The following is a 16,047-nucleotide window of genomic DNA, read 5'->3' as shown; positions in this document are numbered from 1 at the left end:
GAAAACTTTAATGTATGATATCCACTAGTCAGCCCGTGTTTTCTTCTTGAAAGTTTGCTCAAGAAATCATTCTTTACCCCAAAGTCTGAGAGTCTCTTACATTTTTTCCTAAAATTTTAGAGTTTAACCTTCACATTTGGGTCTTCTAGCCTTATGAAGTTCAAGTTTGTATAATAAGTGGTATGAACCCAACTTTATTTTTCTGCAGTGGGTCAGATTTTCTAAATCTGGTCATCCATAAATAAAATCCAATGTTATTTTCCCCAATGATTTATCAAAGCATTTATCCAACCAGGTTTATATATATACATATATAATAATAATATATATAATATATAATAGACATATGTTATATGTACATATATAATAATATCATATATATGATTATATATATGATTATATATATATATATCAGTTTAGGTTTTTTTTTTTTTTTTTTTACCCTGTGTCTTTGTAATGTATTTTGGCATGTGATAGAGTGAATCTCTGATCTTTGTTTCAGAGTTGTTTCATCTTTATGAATCTTTACTGTTCAATACAGTCTTAGAATTAGTTTGTCAAAATGCTACAATTTTAGTTGGAAGTGCAATAATGTATTATTTGTAGAGAACTGAATCTTAATTATTCCATTACGAACATGTTGTTTCTTTACTCATTGAGGTCTTTACTCATTGAAGTACTATCCTTTGAGACAGCTTTAAATATAGTTTCCTTAAAAACCTTGTGCAAAAACAAAACAAAACAAAAAAAAACCTTGTGCATTCTTCCTTGGGTTAATTTTTAGATTGCTTTAGTGTTTGTGAATAAATACTGAATGGTAACATTTGTATTTTTTCTGTTATTGCTGGTTTAGAAGACCACTGGTAGTTTCTTGTGTCTGGAAGCCTGCCAACTTTTCAAAACTGGGGTGGGGAAAGTGCCTAGGTTATATAATATAAAATATTGGTTACCTGCTTTTGTTCCTTCAGCATGACCTGTCACTGGAAAGTTTCAAAGATGACACTGTTCAGGTGGACATACTAAATTTGTCTTGCACAGTGAAAACCCTGTTTCTTATAACCTCTCAATATAAGCCAATGCCACAGAATGATTGACTATGAATTATGGGATTGATTCAGGTTAGGTAGCCTTAATGAAATGGGATTTTAACTCTGTAAGGTTAAGACTTTATAAGATAAAACCATATGATTTCAGGCCAGGCAAAGAGCAAATCCAAGGTACAGAGGCATAAAAATGTATTTGGGTGTATAATTAGTATTCTTCCCTTTTCCCTCCACTCTCATCACTCCCTCTCAACAGTTAATACTGGACCATACTTTCCAGAAGTAGTCTTATGTCATTGTCTATTAAGGCCACTCCTGGATGTCACTTTATAGATACTAACTTTTTCCATTCATGAGCTGGTGGTTAATATTACTAAAAATTCCTCATTTCTGAAGTATGTTTTATTTTTCTGTACAGTGACTCATCACTAAATTTCCTAGAGCTCTTGGAGCCTTTGAATGGTACTTTTTAAAAAGGAAAGAAATATAAAGCAGATTTAAAGTGTGTATTTTGAGAGATGAATCCAATCTCATTTTAGAATTAGACTTTGCATATAATAAACCTCATAAATATTTTGATGTCTATATTTCAAAACTTTCTTTTAAAAAACAGATCATATCTGAAGATATTAGTGAATTACAGAAGAATCAAACTACAACTATGGCCAAAATTGCACAATATAAGAGGAAACTCATGGATCTTTCCCATAGAACCTTACAGGTAGGAATTTGGAATTTTTTTTTGAACATTTTTAAGACTGTTTGACAGTGCCAAATATAGATTTTTGAAATAGAGAAAAACACACTGAAAGAAGTATTAGTGATTTGAACTGAAAGTACCAATCTTTCTCAGTAAAACTTAGAAGATGGAGGAGAGGTCTCACAGGAGTGGGTAAAGAAAGTAAGTATATTCTAAAATTTACCTCTTATTGAAGGGTAGAAGCAGTGAAGACATAAGTCATCCAGGTGCAAAGAAAACATGTAGCAAATCACTAACATCTAGTTTTCATAAAAGTAGTAGGGAAAAATATTTGATTTTCAGTGTTAGAAAAGGGGCTGTAACCATTAATAAAAACAACAGGATGAAAAACAATAGAACTTCAAAATTAACAAGAGGGAATAAAAGCATGAATAGCAACAAAAACTGAAATTATAAACTATCATGAGAACAGAAATACTGCCTACCAAAATCAATGGTATAGAGCAAGAGCTATATGGCAGAGTAAAATTTATAGACTTTAAGCCTTCATTTTAAAATACAAATGCAAAAAACAAAACCTAGTACTCAAGAAGTTAGAAAGACTATCCAGAAAAGCCAATAAGAGAGAAATAAAGATATAAAATGAGTGAAACAAGAAAACCATAGTACAAAAAATAAACTGAAAGCTGTTTCTTTGAAAAGATCTTTAAAATAGCTAAACATCTTATGAGACTGAAGAAGGAAAAGAAAAAATAGTAATGAGAAAGAAAATATTCCTATAGATAACAGAACAGAATGAGAAAATATTGCATGCAATTCAGGGCAACAAATTTGGGAACTAGGGAACAGCTTAATTTTGCTGATTTCAAACATGCTAAAAAACTCATCTATAGAGACAGAAATCTTAAATAGACAAATACTATAGAAACAATTGAGAAACTTACTAAAGATCAGCCATGAAAAATACCAAAGCCAGACAGTTTAATCGCTGAACTTTGTCTAACCATTAAAGAGCTAATTCCAAAGTTACTATTCTAGACAAAAGAAAACATATATAGACCATTTCTCCATTTTAAAAAATCACTTTAAAACAAAATTCACCAACCGTATTACCACTCATTTAAAGTACACAATTCAGTGGTTTTTAGTCTAGTCTGTGCAACATTGCCACAATCAATTTTAAAACATTTTTGACCACCCTAAAAAGAAACTCTATCCCTATCAGCAGTCACTCTCCCAATTTCTCACCAACCTAGGCAACCACTTCATGTCTCTCTGGATTTGCCTTCTGGACACTTCATATTAATGGAATCCTGAGATACGGTCTTTTGTGACTGGCTTCTTTCATGTAGCATATGGTTTTCAAGGTTCATTTATGTTGTAGCATGTAGTAATATTCCATTATATGAATATACCACATTTTTACCCATCAATTGATAAACATTTTGGTTGTTTTCCGTTTAGCTATTATGAATGTTGCTATTAACATTTGTGTATGAATGTTTGTGTAAATGTGTGCTTTCATTTCTCTTGGGTACATAAACCTAGGATTAGAATTGCTTGGTTCTTTTTTTTTTTTTTTTAAGATTTTATTTATTTATTCATAGAGACACAGCTAGAGAGAGAGAGGCAGAGACACAGGCAGAGGGAGAAGCAGGCTCCATGCAGGGAGCCTGATGTGGGACTCGATCCCGGGTCTCCAGGATCATGCCCCGGGCTGAAGGCAGGCGCTAAACCGCTGCGCCACTGGGGCTGCCCCTAGAATTGCTTGGTTCTATGGTAACTCTATGTTTAACTTTTTGAAGAACTGGTAAAAACTTTTCCAGAGTAGCTGCACTATTTTACAGCTGTTTTTGTTACCCCCAAATAAAAATCTATTAATAGATACTTCTAATAAATAGAGATACAAATTATGCTAAGTGAAGAAAGCCAGATTTAAAGGCTATATATGACATGATTCCATTTATATTATGTTATGGAAAAAGCAAAACTAGAGAGTTAACAGATCCATCCATAGTTGTTGCTAGGGGAGGTAGTAGTAAGGAGAGAGGAGTGACTACAAGGAATAAACGGAAATGTTCTCTATCTTGATTGTGGCAATGGTAACATGACTTTGTTAAGATTCATAGTAACTGTACACCTAAAATGGGTGAATTTTGTTTTGTGTGGATTATACCTCAGTAAATCTGACCAAAAACAACAGAAATGCAGTTTTAAATGAAATATAAGCAACAAGATTCCTATTTATCAAATCCTAAAGGAATAAACTGTGACTAAGTAAGGTTTATTTCAGGAATGCAGGGTTGGTTTTTATAACAAGAAATCTTATCAGCATGTAACTTATTATGATCAACACATTAAAGGAAAAAACACGATACTTACCAAACTGAACAGCAAACATTCAGAGAAGCAAAACACTAAAATCACATTTCAGAAAGTAATATCTGATATTATTCTGTGTTATCTTGGAAGTTTTCATAAATATAATGAACAGGTAAGTAAGTAAACTAACTTAAACATTGGAAAAGATTATCTTTTTGCTGTTTGCGAGTGGCATGATTGTGTATCTAGAAAATTCAAGGAAAAAAGCACAGATTATAGCTAGATCCAAGATAAATGTACAAAACCCAGCATTTTTTTATACTATTAGTGGATATAGGAAGAAATTCCATTTACTAGGAGGGGAAAAATTGTAAAATACTGAAGAATAAATTTATGAGGGAAGTAAAAAATGTGGATTTAAAGTCTTTGCAAATAGACCTATAAACCATATTCTTAGATGAGAAGATTTGCTATTCATTTTATAAGGTTAAAAATTACAACTTTTAAAGGCTTGATTAAAGTCTTTCAGTTTATAAAGGACAAGTGTTTTGAGAATAGCTTTTGGTGGAACACAAATAGAGGGACTTGCCAGATTTTAGTACCTATTTTAAAGGTTCTTCAACAAATCAATGTGGGATATAAAGACAACAGAACAGAATAGAGAATCCAAAAATAAATGCCAGTATATCTCAAAATTTGGTATGACAAAGTGGTGGTGGTATCTCAGTTCAGTTGGTTTATTTAATAAATAATGCTAGAGTAACTGGCTGTCTGGGGAAAAAATGGACTCTTCTGTCTTACCAGAAACAAAAATAGCTGGATTAAAGAGATTTAACTCTGTAAGAAATTTGTGAAGCTACATGTACACCTGTAAGGATTGGAGAGATTTTTGGCCAGAAAGCCAGGAACTATAACCCACACTGGCTATGTAATTAGAAAGTTTTCTGTAGCAAAAGATATCAGAAGCCATAGTCCTGTGACAGCTATCTGAAAAAGAAAACTGGATTTGCAAATGGCACTAACTATTCATATTATACAAAGAGATCCTTTAATTTTGACCAAAAGAGGAAAGAATGCATGAAGGCAGTTCATAGAAGAGCAGATGCAAAGTAGTTAACTATTAAAAGATGCTCCTTTAACTTTCAGGGAAGTACACTTTAAAGAAAAAAATGTAGGCTCCATTTACACTCATTACTTTGGGAAAAATTTAAACTTACTGCTGATTGGGATGTGGGGAAAAGGGTACTCTTCATGTAGCTTATGAATTTAAATTGTGAAACAGTCTAGCAAGCTTCTTTTAGACTGAAAACATGCTTTTAAACCCAGCAGTCTTTCTTGGGGGTGTCAGCAAATCTATATATAAAAAATGTTTAGAACAGTATTGTTTATAATACCAAAACTACAAACAAAATATATACCTCTTAATAGGAAGAATAACTGAATAAATTATTGGTTATTAATGCATGAAAAATTATGCAGGCATTAAAAACAAATTAGAGGCATTATCAATATGCTAAATGTAGACTGCCAAATAAAAATGGGCAGACCTAATTCAAATCTCGAACTGTTAGGATTCTTGCTGTATTGTTAGTGTATTATTCAACTTGTTTTCTTTTGATAACTAATAAAGTTACTTACATAATTAAAAAGAGAATCATGATTCTGTTGATATTGTTGGTGGATTTTCTTTATATAGGTCCTAATCAAACAGGAAATTCAAAGGAAAAGTGGGTATGCCATCCAAGCTGATGAAGAGCAATTGCGAGTTCAGCTAGATACAATTCAGTGTGAGCTGAATGCACCTACTCAGTTTAAGGTAGGTATTTGTAAGATCATAAAGCTAGAATTTGCTAGTCTTCAAAAGGGAATTTTGTATACTGGTTTTTATTAAGTTTTTTGTTCTCTTTAATCAAAACTTCCTTTCTAAAGTAGATGCTTAATGATGATGTTTCACATAACAGGGAGAATTAGAAAACTTTATTAGAGTAGTAACCATCCTTTTTAAAAAAGATTCTCTCTGGGTGCCTGGGTGGCTCAGTTAAATATCCGACTCTTAATTTTCCACTCAGGTCATGAGATTGAGCCTCTCCCTGTCAGGCTTCATACTCAGCAAATAGTCTGCGTGATATTCTCTCACCCCCCAGACACATACACACACGTGCACATTTTTAAGATTTTATTTATTTATTCATGAGAGACAGAGAGAGGCAGAGGGAGAAGCAAGCACCATGCAGGGAACCTGACGTGGCACTCGATCCTGGGTCTCCAGGATCATGCCCTGGGCTGTAGGCGGTGCTAAACTGCTGTGCCACCGGGGCTGCCCTCAGATAAATCAGTCTTAAAGCAAAAAACGTGTTGTTAGCAATTGTAATTTGACTTGGTCTTATATTTTTAGGGCCGACTAAATGAACTGATGTCCCAAATCAGGATGCAGAATCATTTTGGAGCGGTCAAATCGGAGGAAAGATATTACATAGATGCAGATCTGTTACGAGAAATCAAGCAGGTAAGTGCACTAAGCTCTAGAGTGCACTTTTAAAAAGGTGATTCACATCCTTTAGGTTTGCTATTACCCAAAAAAATACAGTTGTTGACAAGGATGTGAATAAAATACAATCCGTGTGCATTGCTGGTGGCAATGTAAAATGGTGCAGCTGCTGTGGAAAACAGTTCCTCAAAAAATTAAACCTCTGTCTACCATATGATCCAGCAATCATTCTGTAGATCTGGATATATGCCTGGAAGAACTGAAAGCAAACTCAGATGTTTGTACACCTATGTTCTTAAGCCAAAATGTGGAAGCAACTCAAATGGCAGATTGAATAAATAAACTAAATACGGTATATATACATTGCGGAATATTATTCAGCCTTAAAAACAAAGGAAATTCTGATACTCAGTACAACATAGATGAATCTTGAAAGTATTATGCCAAGTGAATTAAGCCAGTTTAAAAGGACACATACTCTATAATTCCACTTTTACAGTATGCCTAGCATAGTACAATTCATAGCAGCATGGTGGTTGCGAGGGGCCTGAGGGGAAGCGGGATGGGGAATTCGTATTTATTAGTATTTAGGAAGATGAAAAGTTCTAAAGATTGTAGTGATTTTGCATACTACTGAACTGTATACTTTTAAAAATGGTTAAAATAGATATTTCTGTGTTTTGTATATTTTTACAATAAAATGTGAATTCAGTTATTAGAGGTACCAGAGTCCCCAAGGCACTGCTATTCAATGGGTAGGTGATAGTGGCAGCAGCAACAGCACCCGAGCGGTCATTAGAGATGGATAATCTCAGTCCTTACTCTGTACCTACTTAATCTACATTTTATTTAATGTCCGTGATTTGTAGTACATTAAAGTTTGAGAAGTAACTGCTCTGTGTCCTATATTCCCAACCTGTCCACATATTAATTGTGATTATGTAGAGATATGGATTCCCCTCAGCCCTTAGGGGAGGTTAGGAGTGGCCAGAACCACTCCAACCACTTTTAGGCTCCTCTCCTTTGAAAAATTTGGAAAGTACTGCTCTAGTTTATTTTTCTTAGTGTAAATAGAGATTGATTTAATGAAAAATAACTATTGACTATACATAAAGATATCAAATTTGTAGAACACATTAGGACGGTTGGTGTGGCCCTGAGGATTTTAGATTTAGATGGTTACATTTGGCATCCACAAAATCCAGTTTTTTACTATGTGCTCTAGAATGGATATTGTCATTTTATACAGCTAAAGACCAATCTGGCTCCTAGATTCTTGGGAACTGAGGTATACGTACACTTGATTATATTCCATTGTACATACCTACAATAAAATTAGCTAAGAAGATCCAGCATATTGAGGTGAAGAACCATATTAAAGAGTTTATGCAATACAATCTGGGATAAAACAAACACCTGCCTAAAACAATGAAAAGCAGTATATTGTTTTGGGATTGAATCACATCTCATCACCTAGTTTATGACCTTAAGCAAGTTTCTTACCTGCATCTCAATTTTTGTATCTGTGGCACCACAGACCGCCTAAAAGAATTTTTAAATAACTTATTTAATACCCATGAAGCTCTTAAAACTGCTTTAACACTTGAGATACTTAAAAATGTTTGTAATTATAGTTAACACCATTATCATAATATACTTGAAAAGTTTGTTTTCAGAATGATTATTTTGCTAGTCATCTATATTTGAGTACCTTGCACTCTTTTTAAATATAAAATCTGCATCTTATAAAATTTACATCTTCTGTAAAGTTTCTGTTGAAGACTATTGTTCATTTTTTTACAGTATGTTATGATAGGTCATAGAAATGTGTTTGCAAAAGATGTAATATGAATGTTTAAATATGCACATGCACTGTATTTAGGGCAGCTATTAAGTGCTGTGTTGCTAGTAAAATAGTGAAAAAAGTCCTTATTCCTATGGGTAACTTGCAGTTTAATTTTAATAGATCAATACATTAATATATATTTTTAATTCCTTCTAGCATTTGAAACAACAACAGGAAGGCCTTAGCCACTTGATTAGTATCATAAAAGATGACCTAGAAGATATAAAGTTGGTAGAACATGGATTGAATGAAACCATCCACATGAGAGGTGGTGTCTTTAGTTGACAGTTCACAAACCTATGTGAAGGGTTTGTGAAATGTTATCTTCATGCTACATCAGACCTTCCGTAAGAATGAAACTGACCACACGGAGGGAAAAAAGGAAAACAATCCTCTCCTGGCTTTTGAGGAGGCTACTGACAATTTTCAAATCTGAAATGACGTCCACTTCACAGCTCTTCAAAGATAGCCTTTGAAAGATTTATACCTGAAAGCTGTTCTTTACTGTAATAAAGTACATAAAAGTACATAATTACCAAAAATATGTACCATTGTACATTTTGATAACAGCATTGTTCTTAAAACTAATCAGTGTTTAATGATTATTCTCCATTGAGCCTGTACTCTGCTTTCCATAGCAAGGAAATATGAAATACCTACTTGCACGTAACAAAATAAACTGTGTAACTACTTGGCTATTGGAGCTTTGTACTTCAGAATGTAAATGTACATCAGTTTTTATATATTTGTGAATTCATCTGTGGGAGGAGTAAAGGAAATCCAAGAGTATTTAATGATTAATGTGGTTTTCTTTTCATTCTGTAAAGATTTGAAAATATATTTTTATATTATTTTACTTATTTGGAATTTACAGAACACACTTAAGTGATTAGGATATAACAAAATTACATTTTATCATTTTTGCAACTTTTTTGTTTTTTAGGTCTTTATTTCTAAAAAAGATGAAAATTTAAATAAATTGTACTTTTATATAATTCTGTCTGATGCTTTATTTGGCTCTGAGAGAGTAACCATTAATGTCCTCATAAATATTAAATCATAATCACAATTCAAGGATTTCAGTCTTAAGTCTGATTTTTTCCTCCTACGGAGAATGTATCAATGTGGACGTATTTTGACTAGGTTATGGCAGATAAAACATATTTTAAGTATCATCTAAAGAATTCCCTAGGGGCACCTGCGTGGCTCAGCGGTTGAACGTCTACGTCTGCCTGTGGCTCGAGGCGTGATCCTAGGGTCCTGGGATTGAGGCCTGCAGTGGGTTCCCCACAGGGAGCCTGCTTCTCCCTCTGCCTGTATGTCTCTCTGCCTCTCTTTCTGTGTCTCTTGAATTAACAGAATCTTAAACAAATAATTCCCTAACATATCATTAGTATTTGTAAACACTAGAGAATCTGAATTAGACATAATGTGAAAGTGATTTATCAGATTTTCTGACTACAAACTTCACACCTGGCCTGCATGTTGGCCCTGCCTATAATGCTTGAACTTTGCATTTCTTTATAATGGTTTGGCTTGTAATGAGAGGTGTTTTGAGAAGCAGGCCCATGAATCTTGCTGTTTGTTTACGAGGATGGTGAGGAGTATGATAAATATCTAGAAATCATCCTTTCAGATAACCACTGAAGGAATTTGTCCAGTTGCAAACTGGGTAACCGTTGTGTAGGAGACTGGGAACTTTAAAAAATGACTGGTTCTAAGCTGCTAAAAGTTTGCAGCCACTCTTGCCAGGCTGATGGCATGCAAACTTGTTATATGCCCTCTTCCATCATACTTTCCTACTCAACTCACTGTTGCAATTCCAATAGTGCTGGAAGAGAAATTTCTTTTCGAGTTTTCTCCTTGGCCCAGAAAACAGGCAATCTCACATCTTTCTCTTCTGTGTAGCAGAGTATAGGAGTTCCTGTCCCTTTGTACACCGTTTTACAGTGGAAAGAGTTGTTGGTCTGATGAGGATTTTTACTTGAGCCATATATGCCAGTGCACAGATTGCTAATACCATGTTCACTTCTCACAGCCTTTCATTTTTCATGCTCTGATACTTTTAGGATCTGCCTTTTAAAGACTGACACAACCTCTTGCTTCAGTCCCACTGACTGCATGTGTTAAGGCAGGCCTATCAGCTTTGTTCAGGTAGCCTTTTAGGTAATTGGACCTGGTCAAACAATAGGTGTGACCAGAGCAAGTAAGTGATAGTCAAGTTTGTGGATGGGTCCGTGGATAGGTAGGAGGGGGAAGGACCCACTTTGGCCTGAGGATAAGGTTGTGTTCTCCAGCACTATTATAGAAGTTCTGTGTTTAATCTTCAACTAATATATCTTCGACGGCTAACAGTTCTTGTGGACAGCCCACTCAAAATTCTGACATGAAGAATGGTAAACAGAATTGAAGCAACTAAGACTGCAGGTAAGATAATAATAGCACAGGAGGATCATGAGATTTCCTCTTACCAAAGACACTGAGGATGCACCTACATATAATGCAACTAACTCTGACAATGACCTCAACACTAGCAGCACACCTCTTCCACGGCCAGAGATATAAAAAAACCACATTAGAAGGGCAGGGGAGGCAAAGATGCAGTTGACAATCAAACACCTAGCATGATTACCCATAAGCAGGAGGGATAATTACAGGTCTTCCTTAGTAGGGGATCTGATCTCAAAAGGGCACCTCCACCTACCCTGGAGACATGCACTGGGAAGATGAGCTACCATAACACCTGGCTTTGAAAAATCAGCAGGATTCATAACCAGGAGACCTGGAGGGCAATAGGAAACGAGACTCCTCTCTTAGAAGGGTCAGAGCACTGTATCACTGGGTTCAAGAGCAGCACAGAGGTAGCAGTTGAAAGTGTCTGGCTTATACATGAAGATTTATTGACTAATTTTAGGGTATGTTCTGGAGGCTATGGATCTGTGGACATTCTCTCCATGAACAGATCTGCTAGTGCCCCACATCAGGCTCCTTGCTCAGCAGGAAGTATGCTTCTCCCTCTCCCCCCACCGCCCACCCCCGCCACTCGTGCTCGCTTGTGCTCTCTTTCAAAAATAAATTTAAGAAAGGGAAGGGACAGAGAAATACCTTGCAAATGGATGCCACAAGAAAACCAGGGTAACAATACTTATATTGGACAAAACAGACTTTAAAACAAAGACTGTAACAAGAGACAAAGAAAGACACTGTAATAATAAAAGAGATGACCTAGTAAAAGGATATAACAATTTTAAATATTTATGCACCCAACATGAGAACAGCGCAGTACATAAAACAGTTAATAACAAACAGAAATAATAGTAATACTATAGTAGTAGGGGACATTAGCACCCCACTTACATGGATGGACAGATAGTCCAAAAAGAAAACCAACAAGGAAACAGTGACTTTGAATGACAAACTGAACCAGATGGACTTAATGTTATTCAGAACATTACTTCTTAAAACAGCAGAATACATATTCTTTGCAAGTACACATGGAACATTACAAAACATCATATATTAGGCCACAAAACAAGCTTCAACAATTAAAAAAAATCAAACCCATACCATGCATCTTTTCTGACCACGATACTATGAAACTAGAAATCAACCACAAGAAAAAAAACATTCAGTAAAGTACTTAAAACAATCCCATTTACATTTGCACCAAAAACAGTAAAATAGGAATAAACTAACGAGGTAAGAGATCTGTATTCTGAAAACTATAAAACACTGATGAAAGAAATTCAAGATGATGCAAAGAAATGAAAACACATTCCAGGCTCATGGGTTGGAAAAACAAATATTGTTAAAATGCCTACACTACAGATTTTTTAAGATTTCATTTATTTATTCATGAGAGACACAGAGAGAGAGAGGCAGAGACACAGGCAGAGGGAGAAGCAGGCTCCATGCAGGAAGCCCAATGTGGGACTTGATTCCGGGTCTCCAGGATCATGCCCTGGGCCGAAGGCAGGCGCTAAACCACTGAGCCATGCAGGGACCCCCCCCCATACTACAGATTTAATGTAACTCCTATCCAAATACTTACAGCATTTTTCACAGAGCTAAAACAATCCTAAAATTTGTATGGAACCACAAAAGACTGAATAGTCAAAGCAATCTTGAAAAAAACCTGGAGGTATCACATTTCCCGATTTCAAGTCTCATTACAAAATGGTAATAATTAAAACAGTATGACATAAAAAGAGACATACAAGATCAATGGAAAAGAACAGAAAGTCCAGAAATCCACAATTACATGGTCAATTAATCTTCAACAAAGGATGAATGAATATGGGAAAGAGACAGTCTCTTTGACAAACAGTGCTGGGAAAACTGGACAGCAACATGCAGAAGAATGAAACTCGACCACTTTTACCACACACAAAAATAAAACGGATTTAAGATCTAAATGTGAGACCTGAAACCATTAAAATGCTTGAAGAAAGCATCCGCAATAATTACTCTTGTATCGTATCGGCTGTAGCAACATTCTCCTGAGGTAAGGGAAAGAAAAGCAAACATAAACTATTAGAACTTCATCAAAATAAAAAACTTCTGCATGGCAAAGGAAACAATCAAACTAAAAGCCAACTTACTGAATGGGAGAAGATATCTGCAAATGACGCATCCAATAAATAGTATCCAAAATATATAAACAACCAATCCAACTCAATACCCAAAAAATCAACCTGATTAAAAAATGGGCGGAAGACATTGAACAGACATTTCTCTAAAGTTGACATCCAGATCATCAGCAGACACATGAAAAGATGTTCAACATCACTCATCATCAGGGAAATGCAAATCAAAACCACGATGAGATACCATTTCACACTTCATAAAGGCTAAAATAAAAAACACAAGAAACAAGTGTTGATGAAGATATGGATAAAAAGGAACCCTCTTGTTCTGTTGGTGGGAATACAAATTGGTACAGCCATTGTAATAGTATGGAGGTTCCTGAAATTAAAAATAGAGCTACCTTATGATTCAGGAATTGCACTACTGGGTGTTTACCTAAAGAATACAAAAACACTAATTCAAAGAGATATGTGCACCCCTGTTTACTGCAGCATTATTTACAATGGCCAAATTATGGAAGCAGTGTAAGTGTCCATCAATATATGACTGGATAAAGAGGAGATAGTAATATCTCCTGAACAATATTATTCAGCTGTGAGAATGAAATCTTGTCATTTGTAACATGGAAGGATCTTGAGAGTATAATGCTAAGCAAAGTAAGTTACTCAGAGAAAGACAAATACTATATGGTCTCACTCATGTGAAATTTAAGAAACAAAACCAATGAACAAAGGAAAATTCAAAGAAAGACCAACCAAGAAACAGACTCTTAACTATAGAGAACAAATTGATGGTTACCAGAAGGGAGGTGGGTGCAAGATGGGGGAAATAGAGAATAGGGATTAAAGAGTATGCTTACGATGAAAAAAAAATGATTAAAATATGTAAATAAAATGAAGGCTGTAAGAGGGACAAGGGTACTAAATAATCATAAAGCAATCAATCCAACAAGAGGGTGTAACAATTATACACCCAACATGTAAGAACCTGAATATATAAAGCAAATATTAACAGACCTAAAAAGGGAGAAACTGTCCCTGATACAATTAGTAAGGAGATTTTAACACACCACTTACATCAACAGAGAGATAATCCATACAGAAAATCAATAAGGGAACTGGCTTTGAACAACATGGATTTAACTGATATATATAGAACATTCCATCCAACAACAGAATACACATCCTTTTCAAGTACACAGGAAACATTTTCCATGAAATATTGTGTTAGATCACAAAACAAATCTCAACAAATTTAAGGTGACTGAAATCATATTAGTATCTTTTCCAACCATAACATTATGAAACTGAACTCTGTTACAAGAAAAAACTTGAAAAAACACAACCATGTGAAGACTAAACAACACACTACTCAATAAACAATGGGTCAAGAAATAAATGAAAGAAGAAATAAAAAAACACCTTTAGACAAATGACAATGGCAACACAATCATTCAAAATCTTTATGATGCAGCAAAAGCAGTTCAAAGAGGAAAGTCTATGGTGCTAAACCTATTTATCAAGAAACAAAAAAAATCTCACACAATCTAACCTTCACCTAAAGGAACTAGGAAAAGAACAAAGCCCAAAGTTAGTAGAAGGAAATAATGAAGATCAAAGCAGAAATAAATAACATACTAATAAAGAAAATAAAAATGATTAATGAAACTAAGCTGTTTCTTTGAACAGATAAACTGATAAACTTTTAACCAAACTCATCCAAAAAAAAAAAAAAAAGAGGTCCCAAACAAATCAGAAATGAAAGTTATAACTAACACCACAGAAGTACAAAGGATTATAAGACATTACTATGAATAATGTGTATCAACAAATTTGACAACACAGAAAAAAATACATAAATTTCCAGAAACATACAATATTCCAAGATGGCATTAGGAAGAAACAGAAAATGTGAAGAGACCAATTGCTGGTAACAAGACTGAATTGGTAATCAAAACACTCCTAACATCAAAAGTCTAGGCCCAGATGGCTTCACAGGTGATTTCTACTCAACAATTCACTTTTTTTTTTTTTAAAGACTATATTTATTTATTTGACACAGTGAGAGAGCACAAGCAGGGGGAAAGACAGAAGCAGGCTCCCCACTGAGCAGGGAGCCTGATGCAGGGCTCAATCCCAGGGTCCTGGGATCATGACCTGAGCTGAATGCAGATGTTTAACTGACTGAGCCACCCAGGTGCCCTCCACCCAACATTTAAAGAAGAGTTAATACCTATCATTTTCAGCTATTCCAAAAAACAGAATAGGAAAGAATGCTTCCAAATTCATTCTACGAGACCAGCATTATTCTGATACAAAACCCAAACAGAAACATTACCAAAAATATTGTAGATTAATATTCATGATGAACATAGATGCAAAAATCCTCAACAAAATATTCACAAACTGAATTCAACAATACATTTACAAAGGATCATTCACCATGATCAAGTGGAATTTATTTCAGGGATGCAAGAACAGTTCAGTTTTAACAAAATGAAGGATAAAAATTCTATGAGTATTTCAACAGATGCAGAAAAAAAACATGCGGCAGAATTCAACATCCATTTATGATAAAAATTCTCAACAGAGTTGGTAGAGAGGGAACATAACCCAACATAATAATAGGCCATATATGACAAGCCTATAGCTAACACAGTGAAAAGCTGAAAGCTTTTCTTCTAAGATCAGGAACAAGACAGGGATGTCCACCCTCACCACATTTATTCAACATAGTACAGGAAGTCCTATGGATCAGACAAGAAAAGGAAATAAAGGCACCTACAATAGTAAAGAAGAAATGAAACTATCACTATCTGCAGGTGACATGACACTATATAAAGAAAACCCTAAAGACTCCACCAAAAAAATATCAGAATAAATTATTTAGTAAAGTTTCAGGATAAAAAATTAATATACAGAATCTGTTGTTTCAATATACGAATAAGTATGTGAAAGAAATTAACAATCCTATGTATAATTGCCTCAAAAAGAGTAAAATACCAAGAATAAATTAAACCAAGGAGGTAGAAGACTTGCACTCTGAAAACTATTAAGATAGT

General features: G+C 34.7%; 1 protein-coding gene across 2 annotated transcripts in view; it reads left to right on the top strand.

Moving 5' to 3' along the window:
- NUP54 (nucleoporin 54) overlaps window positions 1-9,476 on the top strand; it is a 30,875-nt gene extending 21,399 nt beyond the window's left edge. For both annotated transcript variants that reach the window (XM_072810504.1, XM_072810505.1), the window contains 4 exons: window positions 1,657-1,764; window positions 5,762-5,881; window positions 6,461-6,571; window positions 8,556-9,476. In XM_072810504.1, coding sequence (XP_072666605.1) covers window positions 1,657-1,764; window positions 5,762-5,881; window positions 6,461-6,571; window positions 8,556-8,684 — 468 coding nt within the window. In that variant the 3' untranslated portion in view covers window positions 8,685-9,476. The remainder of the gene's footprint in view (window positions 1-1,656; window positions 1,765-5,761; window positions 5,882-6,460; window positions 6,572-8,555) is intronic.
- The last annotated feature ends 6,571 nt before the right edge of the window (window positions 9,477-16,047 follow it).

Source organism: Canis lupus, chromosome 33, assembly GCF_048164855.1.
Source record: "Canis lupus baileyi chromosome 33, mCanLup2.hap1, whole genome shotgun sequence".
Taxonomy (NCBI): Eukaryota; Metazoa; Chordata; class Mammalia; order Carnivora; family Canidae; genus Canis; species Canis lupus.
Note: the sequence above shows the minus strand (reverse complement) of the source record. Positions and strands in the feature narration are given on the sequence as shown.